The 15834-nt window shown below is 38.5% G+C and overlaps 1 protein-coding gene across 1 annotated transcript in view; it reads left to right on the top strand.

Annotated features, from left to right (window-relative positions):
- The window catches only part of MCM8 (minichromosome maintenance 8 homologous recombination repair factor), a 36540-nt gene that overhangs the window by 5990 nt on the left and 14716 nt on the right, over positions 1 to 15834 (top strand). Inside the window, exons 5-11 of the mRNA XM_008064309.2 lie at positions 378 to 481; positions 1768 to 1966; positions 6214 to 6299; positions 10285 to 10436; positions 10691 to 10886; positions 14023 to 14053; positions 14637 to 14777. Of these exons, the coding sequence (XP_008062500.1) occupies positions 378 to 481; positions 1768 to 1966; positions 6214 to 6299; positions 10285 to 10436; positions 10691 to 10886; positions 14023 to 14053; positions 14637 to 14777 (909 nt within the window). The remainder of the gene's footprint in view (positions 1 to 377; positions 482 to 1767; positions 1967 to 6213; positions 6300 to 10284; positions 10437 to 10690; positions 10887 to 14022; positions 14054 to 14636; positions 14778 to 15834) is intronic.

Raw genomic sequence — 15834 nt, forward strand, 5'->3', positions numbered from 1 at the left:
AAGACCTGGTAGACAAGACCTCGTGGACAAGACAGTTTCAACAAGAAGGATAAGTCGACACTATGACATGTGTAGAGACTTTTAATATTAGAGTTAGTTGGATAGAAAGTAGCGGACAGAGATGCTGGAGTTTTTTGGACCAGGGACAGCAAAACCCCAAATAAAACAATCAATGATAAATTAAGTAGTCATAACTCTAAATATTAAGTAGTCATAAGTAAATATTAAGTAGTCGTAACTAAATATTAGATTTTTAAAGGGCTATTAGACTTCTGTTCGACTTTTATTCTGTTCTGAACTGTTTACAAACTATAAAAGAGTTCTGCTTTAAAAGAGGATAGTTTTCCAACTTTAAAGTCAATGTCTGTTCTGTTTAGGTATTAACTAAGGACCTTGAAAGGCATGCAGCTGAACTACGAGCCCAAGAAGGATTGTCTAGTGATGGAGAAACAATGGTAAATGTGCCGCACATTCATGCAAGGTGAGGAAGTGGATGTACTAAGGTATTCCTTAGAATCAGGCATTGAAGGCTGTATAAGAATGAGAAACTCATGTTATAAAAACAGGGAAATCAGTAAAAAGGTTATGAGTTCCTTGCTGTCTGATTGATCATCATACCAAAGTGAACTCACTGAAAATTATTCAAAGATATCATGACAGAAATCAACATTTTCTTCCTAAATGAGTTGATTTCCCAAGCCAGGTGCGGTGGCTTTCACCTATAATCCCAGCACTTTGGGAGCCTGAGGCAGGAGGATTATTTGAGTCCAGGAGTTAAAGACCAGCCTGGGCAACATAGTGAGACCTCATTTCTATACAAAATAAGAACAGTAGCCAGGCATGGTAGTCGCAGCTACATAGGAGTCTGAGGTGGGAGGGTTGCCTGAGCAGAGAAGGTCAATGCTGTGGTGAGCTGTGGTCATGCCACTGCACTTCAGCCTGGGTGACAGAGAGAGACCCCGACTCAAAATAAAAAAAAAAAAAGGAAAAGAAAAAGTTCATTTCCCAGCATGCAAATTTTTGTAAACATTGGTTTTGATGTGAACTTATCAAGACCCTGAAAATTTAATTATTCTTGTACAGCTTGAGCTTACCTAATCTGAAAATTTTAAAACATTGAGTGCTGACATGATACTCAAAGGCAATGTTCTCTGGAGCATTTCAAATTTCGGATTTTCAGATTAGGGATGCTCAATGAGTAATAATGCAAATATTTCAAAATTTGAGAAAATCCTAAACACTTCTGGTCCCAAGCATTTTGTATAAGGATTATGTATTCAACCTGTAATACGTTAAGGGGTGTGTATTTTGTTAAATTATTAAGTTTCTATCAGATACAGGGGATTAAATAAAATTATTTTGTTTTTCTTGAATTTATCACTATTTTAATTTCATTAGAGCTGTATAAGGTAGTCATTAGGGTTCTTTCTTTTCCAGAATTTATAGAAGATGCTTTGTAACAGTTCTTTAGAAGGAAGTTACAAACTCAAAAGTTTTTGAATCTGTAGATTCTTCTTTTTTTTTTAATGTTATAAATTTTTCTTCTTTTTCCCTAGAGAACAGCCTATGGGACAAGAAGAGAAGGGAAGATTTAGCACATTGTTTTTAAAAATAACCTAATTCTTGCAAGATTTCTGACATAAATAAGGATGCTATGGTTTGAGACTTCCATAGTTGCTTCTGAAAGGAACTTGTGAAAATATAAATAACTTCAACTTTCTGTTCACTATAAATTTATAAATAAATATGTTCCTATTTTATTTTTAGGGTATACAACTATGAACCTCTGACACAGCTCAGGAATGTTCGAGCAAATTACTATGGAAAATACATTGCTCTAAGAGGGACAGTGGTTCGTGTCAGTAATATAAAGCCTCTTTGCACCAAGATGGCTTTTCTTTGTGCTGCATGTGGAGAAGTTCAGAGTTTTTCTCTTCCAGATGGAAAATACAATCTTCCCACAAAGGTGACATGTTCTTTAACTGTTTTTTTATTTATCTTGGTAAAAAAAAATCTTAGTAAATCAATTTACAGAAAGCATTTCTAAATGTTTCTGACCACATAATCTATTTTTATTTTTTGTTTTCAGTTTTCAAACATGAAATACTTAAGGGTGCAGAAAATAGAGAAATAAGTAAAACATTTCACTACTCATCACCCAGAATTTACATTTTCCAGATTCAGATATATTTTTAAAGATAGAAAGTATTACTGATACAAGTAGTGTTTCTTTTTTACCCCTTGCCTGTACCATTTACAGGGATGATAATCATTGTCCTAAAGTTAATTTTCGTCCTTTCCCTTCATATTTCTGTATTTTGACTTCATATGTATACACATCAAGTTTTTTTTCCTTATTCCTTCAACTGTTTGGAAGCAATGTGTTTTGTCCTTGTTTTTATTAACTTAACTAGATTTTGAAACTACAGAAAAGTGCATAAATTATGTAATTAACGTTTATCCATCATTGTGAGTTGTCAAATATTAATATTTTGTTATTTTAGCTTAATTTTGAAACAAAAAGTATGAAGTACTACAGTTAAAGGCGAGCCTCTCTCTTCCCCCAGTTTCCATTCCCTTCATTCTGTCCGCAGAAGCATTTACTGTTCTGAAATTGGCTTGTGCTCTTCAAGTCAGTATTTTCATTCTTGACTGTGTTTGTAGGGTTAATTTTGTTGTGTTTACATAGTGTACTGAATATAACATTCTGCAACTGATTTTTTTCCACTTGGTTATTTTGAAAATTAAAATCTGCCTATTTTAATATATATCTAGGTTCTTGCATTTTTGCTGTTGTGGAGAATTCCACTAAATGAATAGCCACTATTTATTTATTCTCGTGGTTGGTGGCATTTGTGTTTTTCCAGTTTTTTATAGTTACTAATAATGCTTGAGAGAACATTCTTGTACATGTCTCCTTAGCAGAGGAATTTCTTTTTTTTGAGATCTGCTGCTATTTTACTTATGTATGTATGTATGTATGTATTTATCATAGAGATGTGAGGTACAAGTGAGGATTAACTACATAAGTAGGCTGCATGCAGGTGAAGTTTGGGCTTCTAACTGGCCCTCACTCTCCCTGGTAATGACTCAAGTTTGCATTGTGAGCAAAGGAATTTCTAAGTTACAGGTTATACTTATTTTTAACTTTATTAGGTATTACCAAATTACTTTCCAACGTATTGGTCCCAACTTACATCCCTACTGGTAATGTTAAGCAGCTTCCAGTTCCCTATACTTTTGGTGGGGGGTTGGAGTCTTGCTCTGTTGCCCAGCCTGGAGTGCAGTGGCATGCTCACGACCACTACAGCCTCGACCTGCTGGGCTCAGGCAATCCTTCAGCCTCAACCTTCCAAGTAGCTGGAGTTATAGGTGCGTGCTACCATGCTCTGCTTATTTTTTGATTTATTGTAGAGACAAGGTCTCACCAAGTTGCCCAGGCTGGTCTTGAACCCCTGAGCTCAGGCAATCCTCTTGCCTTGGCCTCCCCAAAGTGCTAGGATTACAGGCTTGAGCCACCATGCCCAGCCCTCTGTACTTTTTTTTAACACTTGGTATTGTTAGACTTTTTAACATTTGATAGTCTGGTGGGTATAAAATAGTATTTCATTTATAATGTGAATTTATATGATTTCTGTGATGGTTTGAGCATCTTTTCATATCTTTATTAGCCACTCAGGTTGCTTTATTTATATTTTCTGTTCATTTTCTTGTTAGTTTATTAGTTTATTGGTAAGAGTTTGTTATTTATACAGATATATTTGTATGTATAGTATATATATGTATTTGGTTTTTTATTTTTTATTTTTTATTTTTAGTTTGGATGTCCTGGGCTCAGGTGATCCTTCTGCATCAGCCTCCTGAGTAGCTGGGACTATAGGTGCACATCACCATGCCTGGCTAATTTTTTGATTGTTTTTTAGAGATAAGGCTTCACTATATTGCCTAGTCTGGTCTCAAACAGCTGGACTCAAGCAATCTTTCTGCCTTGGGCTTCCAAAGTACTGGGGTTATAGGCATGAGCCACCGTGCCCAGCCAGGAGTTTGTTATACATTCTAGATACTAATTACTGTTGATTATATACATTATAGATATTTTTTCTCCCTATCTTTGGTTTCTGTTTTAACTTTATGGGTTTTTTCTTTTTTGTTGCACAGCTTTACATTTTGACATGATCAAAAGACATGATCTTTTTCCCCATAACTTATATTTTACATGCTGCTTAAGAAGCCCTTCTTCACTTGAGTGTGTAAACATATTTCCTACATTTTCTTCTAATGCTTTAAGTTTTGTTTTTTATATTTAGTCTTTTATTCATCTGGAATTTAATTTGGTAAATGGCATAAAACTAGAAATTTAAACTCAAAACCAGCCTGGGCTGCATAGTGAGACCCCCATTTCTAAAATCAAAAAAATACTAGGGATCTAATTTTTAGGTGAAAAGCCATTTGTCCTAACACCATTTATTAACTAAGCTCTTTATTATCATGTGTGTGTAATGCTTCCTTGGTAATACACTATGCTCCAGAGTTGGTTTTATCACTGTTGGACTTTAATAAATTTAACATTTATTAAATTTTTACTCATGTAAAGAGCTGAATCCTCAGAATTTAAAATGGAAATACAAGGTTTGAATCCTTAAGAATTTAAAATGGAAATTGATGTTATGTTTGAAATTCTTAGGTTTTTTTTTTTTCTTGAGATAGGATCTTGTTCTGTCACTTGGGCTAGAGTACAGTGGTAGGGTCATAGCTCACTGTAACTTTGAACTCCTAGGCTTAAACGATCCTCCTGCCTCAGCCTCCCAAGTGCTACGACTACAGGTCCACGCCACCACACCTGCCTATTTTGCACTTCTCTTGAAATAACAGGACGTGTTAGATTCAGCTATTAATTCTCAATATCATTGGTGTTGATAAATTGGTATTATATATTGTTTGTCTCGGCTTAAGGTTCAAGGCACAGCCTCAAAAGTTCAGAGGCCAGAATTTAAATCCTGATTTAACCCAGATATTTTTCTGGATAGTGTTTGTTCAAGGTTTCTCCATGTCCTCTAATAAAGTGAATGGTAATGCTGACTCATAAGATGGGTGACAGTGTGAAGAGGTCTTTCTTGCATGTGTCTGAACTGCAGTGAATGGAAATGACAGAAAGATGGCTATTGCATCTTTGTTCCAGTCACTACTGCTGCATAACAAATCACCCTGAAACTATTATTTCTCGTGATTTCTGTGGGGGAGTTTGGAAGAAGTATTCAACTGGATAGTTCTAGCTCCAGGTTTCTCATGGAATTGTAGTCAGATGGTGGCTGGGAGTTAGCCAGGTATCTCTTCTCAAAATGGTCTCTCTGTGTGGGCTAGTTTGGGCTTCTGGCACCCAGTATGGCCACTCAAGACACTCAGTGTGCTTTTATGGCTGCTGACAGCTTCAGGGCGAGGAGGTCCAGTTGACAGAAATGGCTTTACCTTTTATAAACTAGCCTCAGAAATCATGCACCATCACTTCTGCCCATTCTTCTGATGGCAAAGTGAGTCAGAAGCCTGCCCAGATTCCAGGAGAGGGAATTAGATCCCTTCTCTTGATGGGGGAGTAGTAAGGTTTTTAAAAGGCTTGAGAGAAAATATTGTTACAATCATATTTGAGTAATACAGTCTGCTCACAGTCTCTGAATTTATAAATGCATCTTGAGTTCTGATCACCTAACAAGGGATTCCTGAAAACTTGAACATAGCTTGCTTATAAGTGGAGAACTGCCTGTGTTGTACAATAATAACTATTATACTATACAAACAGTGTAGTGTAAAAGGAGGCTAGATGAGAAAGCTGGGGATTAAAGAAACCTTGGAAAGGCCTTTGAAAAAGAGGGGATTGGGGCTGGGTATGTGAGACTGAATGAGGGGGGCATTTAAGGAGCAGGAGACTGCGTGGGCACAGAGGAAAAACGGTGTTGGAGTTGAGCAAGGCCCCTTGCAGACCCACAGTGGAAATAGTAAGCAACAAGTGGGGGGGGGCAGCTGGCAACATGCCTTAAGCTCTTGATAACCATTCGTTGCAGGAGGAAATAGAAAGTCATTAAAGTTCTTCACAGATTTTACTTTAATAGCATCCTGTGACCAACTTTTAAAACAATATTAAATGAAGCATCTTAACTTGCATTTTCCTGAGCTGTGATTGTGGTTCATCAGCATCTAAATGTGAATTCCTCGTTGCAGTGTCCTGTGCCTGCATGCCGAGGGAAGTCATTCACTGCTCTCTGCAGCTCTCCTCTCACAGTTACAGTGGACTGGCAGTCGATCAAGTAAGCAATTGCACTGCTAAATACTAGGCCTCATCCTGTTAAGCAGATCTATAATTTTACTCTATCATGCTGTGATTTTTATCTAAACAGTGACAACATGCGTAGTAGGTTTATTTGATGAGTGAGACTCCAACTAAAAAAAATAAATAAATGTATTCCAAAGTTATTATTTTAATGTTCAACAATTGTACTTACATCAATTAATTAAAAAAACTTACAACTAATATATGTAAATGTTTTAAAAATTCAATCAGTATAGAAGGCTGTAGCCCCATAATTTCCTGTTACTGTATATATAACTTTTTTTTTTTTTGAGTTGGAGTCTCACTCTGTCGCCCAGACTGGAGTGCAGTGGCTGCTCCTGGCCACCGCAGTCTCGACCTGCTGGGCTCCGGCGATCCTTCTGCTCAGCCTTCCAAGTAGCTGGAACTACAGGTGCGCGCTACCATGCCGGGCTAATTTTTTGATTTATTGTAGAGATGAGGTCTTGCCTGCCCAGGCGGGTCGCGAACCCGCGGGCTCAGGCAATCCACTCACCTCAGCCTCCCAAAGGTGCGGAATTACAGGCTGAGCCACCGATCCCGGCTGTATATAACTTTTTTTTTTTTTTGAGTCGGAGTCTCACTCTGTCGCCCAGACTGGAGTGCAGCGGCCGCTCCCGGCCACTGCAGCCTCAACTGCTGGGCTCCGGAGATCCTTCCGCCTCAGCCTTCCGAGTAGCCAGAGTTACAGGCATGCACTACCACGCCCAGCTGATTTTTTGATTTATTGTAGGGTTGAGGTCTTGCTGCCCAGGCGGGTCTTGAGCCCACGGGCTCAGGCAATCCACTCACCTCAGCCTCCCAAAGGCGCGGGATTACAGGCTGAGCCACCGAGCCTGGCAACTTTTTATTTTTGTTTTGTAGAGATGAGATCTCACTTAGTTGCCCAGGCTGGTTTTGAACTCTTAGCTTCAAGCAGTCCTCCCCTTCAGCCTCCTAAAGTGCTGGAATACAGGCATGAGCCATCACGCCCAGCCTCCTTATACATAACTTCAGATGCCATTCTTGCTTCATCCTTGACTTTGCTGCATCTACTTTATGTGAGAGGAGGAGTCAGCATACTTGCTTTTATGTCTTCTACCTCTACACTCAGTTCTAATGTTACTTTATTTTTTTTTAATATTTTTTTCGAGTTGGGGGTCACACTCTATTGCCCATGCTGGAATGCAGTGATACAGTCATGGCTCACCACAACCTCAACTTCCTGGGCTCAGGCTATCCTACTCAGCTTCGTTAGTAGCTGGGACTACAGGCCCATCCCACCACACCCAGCTAAGTTTTTGATTTTTTTTATAGAGACATGTTATGTTGTCCAGGCTGGTCTTGAACGCCTGGGCTCAAGCAATCCTCCCATTTCGGCCTCCCAAAAGGCTGGGATTACAGGCGTGAACCATTGCGCCAAACCTGGTGTTATTTTAAATTGTTAAAATTTGCCTTCTGTTTTCTAATCTTAATTGTCTTTCAGGCTGTTTTTATAAGTGATGCCTAGCAGAACAATAAAAAGCATTTAGATTTTTGTGATAATGTAAATATTGTTTACCACAAAACCAAGCAAGGTGATCAAATGCCAAAAAAGGAGGTATATGGCCGGGCTCGGTGGCTCAGCCTGTAATCCCATGCTTTGGGAGGCTGAGGTGAGTGGATTGTCTGAGCCCGCGGATTTGAGACCCACCTGGGCAACTTGGCGAGACACCATCTCTACAATAAAATCAAAAAATTAGCCGGGCGTGGTAGCGCACGCCAGTGGTTCTAGCTACTTGGAAGGATCGCCAAAGCCTAACAATTCGAGGCTGCGGTGCCTGGGAGCGGCCACTACACTCCAGTCTGGGTGACAGAGTGAGACTCCAACTCAAAAAAACAAACAAACAAAAAAACCAGATATAATTTATGTCATGGGGTTTTTTTGTTTTTTTGTTTTGGTTGTTGGTTTTTGACCCTTAAATGAAAATGATCCGAGCATAAAAATAAAATTCTTTTCTTATACTCCACTGGTTGTTCAGAAATATCCCATCCCGTATTTTATAGTGCACCATAACTTTTCCTAAGGTTTCTAAATATTGGTTTTACTTTTTAGAGTGTGCCTTCACCATGATTTTCCACTCTGTCTTCAATATATTATGGAATGCATGGAATTCACCTTTTGCTTAAAAACAAAAAAATACACTTTCCTGCATGCTGCTTGAGTCTGGATCAGTTGTTCCCTAGACCTGCATCACTGCTTCATTTTGGGATCTTGCTTCATTGTACATTTTGCTTAGAATTTCTAAAGAATATTCTCAAGCAAATTTTTAAAATGTGTGCATGAGAGGTTAAAAAGTTGTAGGCTCATGTGTTTTTATTTTTGTGTAAGTGTCTTTATTTGGCTCTTTGCCTGACTAAGAGTTTCCCTGACTGTTGAAGTCTGCTTTATTTATAATTTTCGCTGCTGTTGAAGAGAAAGGTCTTGGTTGGTCTGATTATCATTGTTTTGAAGGTCCTGGATGCTCCCTTGTAACCATTTTATCTGTGGTGTTCTGAAACAGTGAGGCTGTATCTGGTCTGTTTATCCTGGTTAACACTGACAGATTCTTCTGTTCTAGAATTGTTTTCACTTCTAGGATATCTGACTGTTTCATCTTTTGAACTTTCCATCAGATACATTCCCTGGATTATTTGTCTGTCTTAACTTTTCCCTCACCCTTTTGTTTTCTTTGTGCAGTTTTCTAGAGTTCTTTTGCTTTTTCTTATATCCTTTCTACAAATGTTTGGGTCTTATATGCAGTTTTGTAAAAGTTTCCTGATTATGCACTTGTTTTCTCATATTCCTTTTTTATAGCAGTTTATTCTTATTTTATGATGGCAACATTTTCTCAATACTCTTAGTTTTTTTGCTTTCAGTGCTCTTTTTCCTAAGTGACTGGCATTTAGTCCTTGAGGACACTTGAGTGTCTGATGAGGAATGAGAAATTATTTGGAGTAGGTAGTTTTCCTTTGATATTTTGTGAGTAGGGATTTTTTCATTAAGTCTCATCCCTGAATAAGAAGACAGTGGTTTTGATTATCTGTTTTTGCGTTAGGAATGTGCTTTTTTAAATGGAGATTGGGCTTTTCAAATGCCAGAACCTGCTTGTCTACCTACCTTCCCCTCAAAATTCTGCACAGCTATTCTGTTATTTATCTTTCAGTTGATTATCCTATTTTCTTCTAGTCATCCACTCCATTCTCTCCATTTCTTGCCACATCCAACTTGGAAGCTTCTCTAGGGCTCCATCAATTACATTGGCTCTCGCTTGTTGTGTACCCTTATAAGTTTAGCCTGTATGTATTCTGAACTTCATTTTGTTTTATTTATCAATGCTTTCCCATTTGCTGTTTTCAAGAATTTTAATATCTTGTTTGCTGATGATGCCTCTGCACACTCCAAAACTTCACTCTTTTTTTTTTGAGTTGGAGTCTCACTCTGTCACCCAGACTGGAGTGCAGTGGTTGCTCCTGGCCACCGCAGCCTCGACCTGCTGGGCTCTGGCGATTCTTCCGCCTCAACCTTCCAAGTAGCTGGAACTACAGGTGCACACTACCACGCCTGGCTGATTTTTGATTTATTGTAGAGATGGGGTCTTGCCAAGTTGCCCAGGTGGGTCTTGAACCTGCGGGCTCAGGCAATCCACTCACCTCAGCCTCCCAAAGTGCAGGATTACAGGCTGAGCCACCGAGCCTGGCTAAAAACTTCACTCTTTAGTGACTCATTTCAGTGGACATTTTGGAGAAGGGCTAGGAAATGCTTGTGCTCATTCTGCCATTCTAAATTCAAAACTACTAAACTAATTTTAGATATACCATTGACTTTTTAAAAAACAATCTGCCCTTTATCTAGCTCAGCTTCTTGTGGACCCTGAATAGTTATATGTTGAAGAAACAACTTAAAGTAGGTATATATTGTTACTGAAAATTGCTTAACTTCTTAGAATCCAGGAGCTGATGTCTGATGATCAGCGAGAAGCAGGTCGGATTCCACGCACAATAGAATGCGAGCTTGTTCACGATCTTGTGGATAGCTGTGTCCCAGGAGACACAGTGACTATTACTGGAATTGTCAAAGTCTCAAATGCTGAAGAAGGTATGGTTCCTCTTTTCCCTCATTTTGACTATATCTCGATGATTTGTCAACATTCTTCTTTTCTCTTTTTAAGATACTTCTGAATCTCCTATCATTTAGGGGAATTCCTTGTAGCCTACATAAGATGCAACTTTTCCTTAAAAATGAACATTTATTTCATTTACAACCCACTTTGACTTTCTTTTACAGTCTAGCTGAATCATGGTAGGGAAATGAAAATACTAATAATTCTATTTAATAATTTGAATTTATAGGTTCTCGCAATAAGAATGATAAGTGCATGTTCCTTTTGTACATTGAAGCAAATTCTGTTAGCAATAGCAAAGGACAGAAAACAAAGACTTCTGAGGATGGGTGTAAGCCTGGAATGTTGATGGAGTTCTCACTTAAAGACCTTTATGCCATCCAAGAGATTCAAGCTGAAGAAAACCTGTTTAAACTCATTGTCAAGTATGTTTATGGTTATTTGAAGTTTTGTTGCTACATATATGTGTACAAGTAATAAAAAATTAGGCAAAATGGTCTGCAAACTATAATCATGGGCCAAATCCAACTCACTACTCATTGTGGTATGGCCCATGAACTAAGAATGGTTTTTATATTTTTTTAATGGTTGAAAAATATCAAAAGAAGATTTTATGACGTGAAATTATATGAAATTTAGATTTCAGTGTCGACAAAATTTTATTGGAACACAACCATATGCAATCATTTATGTAGTATCTATGGCTGCTTTGTGAGTAGTTGTGACAGAGAATGTATATATGGTTCACAGATATTTATGCTTTGGCCCTTTACAGAAAACGTTTGCTGATTTTTGTTTAAGCAATAAGAGATATTTATTATCTCACTCAAGAAGTGTGTTACTCAACTGAAGACTGAGGGAATGTGAATTTCAAATCCATTTCCATTAGTTGTGCGAAGTGTATTGTTTGTAGACATTCAAATACAAGTCACAGCTCATAAGTGTTTTATGTTATGTTTTTTATTTATTTTTTGAGTTGGAATCTCACTCTGTCACCCAGGCTGGAGTGCAGTGGCACGCTCACAGTCACCACAACCTTGACCTGCTGGGCTCAGGCAACCCTTCCACCTCAGCCTTCCAAGTTATTAGAACGACAGGCATGCGCCACCACGCCCAGCTAAATTTTTGATTTATTGTAGAAATGAGGTCTTGCTGAGTTGACTGGGCTGTTCTTGAACCCGTGGGCGCAGGCAATCCTGTCACCTAGGCCTCCCAAAGTGCTGGGATTATAGGCGTGAGCCACCATGCCTGGCCATGAACTTAATAATAAGTATTTCCATGCTGTTGCCATGCAGTAGAGAAGAAGCACAGTAAGGACATTTTTGCTTTAGTCATTAAGAACTTTTCTTTGGAAACAAACCTAAGTTAGAATCTCGCTTTAGTCATTGACTTCCAGTATGTTCTGGGGCATGTTACTTAATTTCTCCTTTATTTTTATTGCCTTAAAATGGGAATAAGACCTACTTTATAAGGGTGTTCTGAAGATTAAGTGGGATTTTGTAATGTGCCTAACATAATTAATGCAGCATGCTATTGTTTATGTCTTTTTGACAATTTTTTGTATGATTTTGAAGAAATAGGGGAAAACGAGAGTCTGAGTAATAGGTGAACTTAAGAGAGGTAAAGAACTGGTTTTTTTGTTTGTTTGTTTGCTTGTTTGAATTAGGATCTCTGTTACCCAGGCTAGAGTGCAGTGGCACTGCAGCCTCGAACTGGGCTCAAGGCTCAAGTGATCCTCTCAACTCATCATCCCAAGTAGCTGGGACTACAGACATGCACCACCATGCCTGGCTAATTTTTTTTGGTTTTTTTTTGTAGAGACAAAGTCTTACTATGTTGACTAGGCTGATCTTGAGCTCCTGGACTCAAGCATTCCTCCCACTTTGGCCTCCCAAAGTACTGGGATTACAGGCGTGAGCCACTGTACTCCACCAGATCTGAGATTTTGAAATGCACTGTGTTATAGAAATTGATCTTGTCATGCTCTTTTGTTCATCTAGGCTATGGGCTCTAGAAGAATTTGGTGCTTTTTTTCCTGGCTTTAATATGGCAATTAGTCAACCGAGTAAAGTGCAGAGTTCCTTAGGCATTCTTCATCCTTAAACCCGCCCTAGGAGAGATTTGTGCATTAAAATCAAAGTTTTTCATGGTCCTCCATTTAGTAGTGTAGCAGGGATTGACAAACTAGGCAGGCCACATGTTTTTGTAAATAAGTTTTATTAGGACACAGCCCCACCCAGTTTATTTACATATTATTAAAAATTCTTTCACACTATAAGTTGAATAGCAGTGACTGAGACATACTCTCTGTCCCTTTAAGAAAAAGTTTGTTAACCCTTGTTAGGTAACAGTTGGAGGACCATGCAAGGAGAACAAAGACAGCCAGCGAAGGTCATGTTTTAGCTTAGGTTCCTTTGGAAGCAATGATTTGGGTAAACATAGTTTACTGGGGACCTGATCCTGGAAGTACTAGAAGGGGGAAAAGGGAAGTAATACAGAGAAGGGAGGGCAGTAATAGTGAGAAGGGTGCCTCACCTCAGCACCCAGGCCAGAATCCTCCCGGGCCTCTGGAACTACACAGTGGATAAAACTAGCCTCAGTATTTTTCCATCTGAGGGTCTGGATTTGGGGCTGTTCCCGGGATAGTAAACATTCCAGCCCTTCCAGCCTGCCCATCCTGCCTGCTGATGATGCTTGTGTGGCTGTAGAACGGTCTTTGGCAGACAAGTTCAGGTGCTTGGTAGAAGCCAGCAGTGATTATGAAGGAACACACTGAATAGTGAGTGCCATAGGGGATTTGCCCAGGACACCAGCTCCTTCTGTGTTTACATGTGCTAAAGAGAAGAGATTCATATTTTTTCCTGATTATATCTCTTCCATCCTGTCCATTTTTGTTTGTTCCTTGTTTATAAAATTGGTAAATGTAAATATATTTCTTTGCACTCATTTTCTTACTTTATCTGATAATTTGACTTGAACTGAAAAAACTGAAGTTTTATCCCATCTTAAAATGTTAGGTACCGAGGTCACTCTTTAGTCTCCTTTGACTGCACAGGTCTAAAGGTGTCTATTCACATAACTGCAATATAATCCTGTATCCTAAAATGGAAGACTATGATTATGATACATTTTAAAGGCTAGTTCTATAAAAAGATCAACATTTTATTTGGTTACTTTATTATTATTATTATCTAAATAAAGACGGAGTCTCACTTGGCGCCCAGGCTGGTTTTGAACTCCTGGCTTCAAACGATCCTCCCACTTTGGCCTCCCAGTGTGCTGGGATTACAGGTATGAGCCACCATACCTGGCCTTATTTGTCTACTTTAAATGCTTTCCCAGTACTCTATTTCCCTTACACAGGCAAATTTTTTAACATTCTTCCCTTAGGGATTAACCACAAATTTTCAGAAATTTACTGTAAGGATGCAATTTCTTGAGTTGTTTGAGGGGATGTAAATTTTGTTTGTTTGTTTTTATATTAAGTAAATTGTAAAGTAGGTCTTTTAATGGATCACTGAAGTGTAAGTTGGAATTTATAAGTTGTGTTTTGCTTTTCAGCTCGCTTTGTCCTGTCATTTTTGGTCATGAAGTAAGTATTTTACTTCATCTTCACTCAAAAAATACTTAGAGTTAGCAAAGATAATATAGAAAGACTTTCCAGAAAATAACTAGTATCTGTTGGCCAGTTGTTTGTATTTTAATATGAATCTTTATTCTTCACAAAAAGAATGATATGGGAGGCAACCTATAGCCCCTGGTAAGAAAAAGCTGCTTCCTAATTATAGGTAGTAGAAATGGGCTTCTTTACAGTCACTAGACACTGTCGCTGTCAAAGCAGAAAACTAGCAGATATTTCTTATTTTTGTGAAATGAATTTATGCATTGCAAAGTACATGTTAGTAATGTTTAAGATATCACTCTGGTTTTAGATACTTTCACGTTTTTGCCTTTTAACTCTTTATATTATAGATATTTTTTTCGAGACTTACCTTAGAAAAAAATTATTGTTCAATCATCCTTTAAAAAATCCTGGAGTGTGGGGGGGGGAATGGTGGGAGGGGAAAAAAATCCCCAATCAAATCAATTTTGTGAACATAAAAGAAGGAATACCCGCTTTGCTAGTCACCTTTGTTTTTCTTACTTGTTTTGTTTTCTCTTCTCTTACAATTGAGCTTGTTAAAGCAGGTTTGGCATTAGCACTCTTTGGAGGAAGCCAGAAATATGCAGATGACAAAAACAGAATTCCAATTCGAGGAGACCCACATATCCTTATTGTTGGAGATCCAGGCTTAGGAAAGAGTCAGATGCTTCAGGTAGAAAAATCACTCATTCACTATTCGACCTTTTGCTTGTAAAATGCATGACTAATTCACAAGTGATTTTTTTCAAGCATGTAGTGTTTGTGTACCAGAGGATATGGTTTGGTGGTATAAGTAAATTGGAGTTTGTGTGCATAATACGTAACTTGTATCTGACTGTATTTTGAATTGTGCCGGTTTCCTGTCAAACAGACGCCTCAGTCTGTTGAGATAGCAACTGTTATGAGACATTTCATAACAGTTATGAACCGTTTCTCTAACCCCCTTCTTTTGTATCCAGCATAGCTTTGCTGGTTTTTATTGTTGTGTTGTGCTCCCTGGCCCAGGACTCCCTGGAAGTAGGAGTCCTGTGGTTACTGAATCTTTTTTCCTGGGATTGGGACCCTGGCTACACATCAGAATCACTTTTGGAGCCCTTTGAGTTCACCTCTTAATTAAATTAAGAGTCTGCAAGTTAGGATCCTAGTGTCTGTACATAGATAACCCTCCATGGGTTATTCTGATGTGCAGCCAGGATTGAATACGGCTTTGATCTTGTCATTACATTATAAGGAAGCTGAGGCTTAGAGAGATCTGAGAGCCACACAGCTCGTGCATGATGGAGACAGGATTTAAACAAGTCTGCTTGACTTCAGAGAACCATACTAAGTCTTGTGCTATTTACTTTTCTGACTTGTCATAGTTTGTTTACGCAGAAGGTGAGCATGTATTGAGCTGTTTTGTTATCTGATGTTTAAAGACGCATTAGAGCCTTCAAAATTAAAATTAGTACCCCTTTTTTTTCAATTTGAACTTGAAAATGAAGTATAAAATGGAATTGTGTTGAGTATTCACATGACTACAGGCTCTAGAGTCTTACTGCCTGGGTTTGATTGAATCCTGGCTTCCCATCCTCCTCATGGCTGTGTAATTCCTCATTCCCTCTTTGTAGGCCTTGGTTTCTAACCAGTAAACAAGGATATAATAATATTGTCTTCTGATGATGGCAGTGAAGATTGTACAGTGAAGCTCCTAGAAGAGTGCCTGGAATATAGCTCACATTTGTCAGCTT

The sequence above is a fragment of the Carlito syrichta genome, unplaced genomic scaffold (genome assembly GCF_000164805.1).
Source record: "Carlito syrichta isolate Samal-C Ts95f unplaced genomic scaffold, Tarsius_syrichta-2.0.1 Scaffold307277, whole genome shotgun sequence".
In the NCBI taxonomy this organism is placed as follows: Eukaryota; Metazoa; Chordata; class Mammalia; order Primates; family Tarsiidae; genus Carlito; species Carlito syrichta.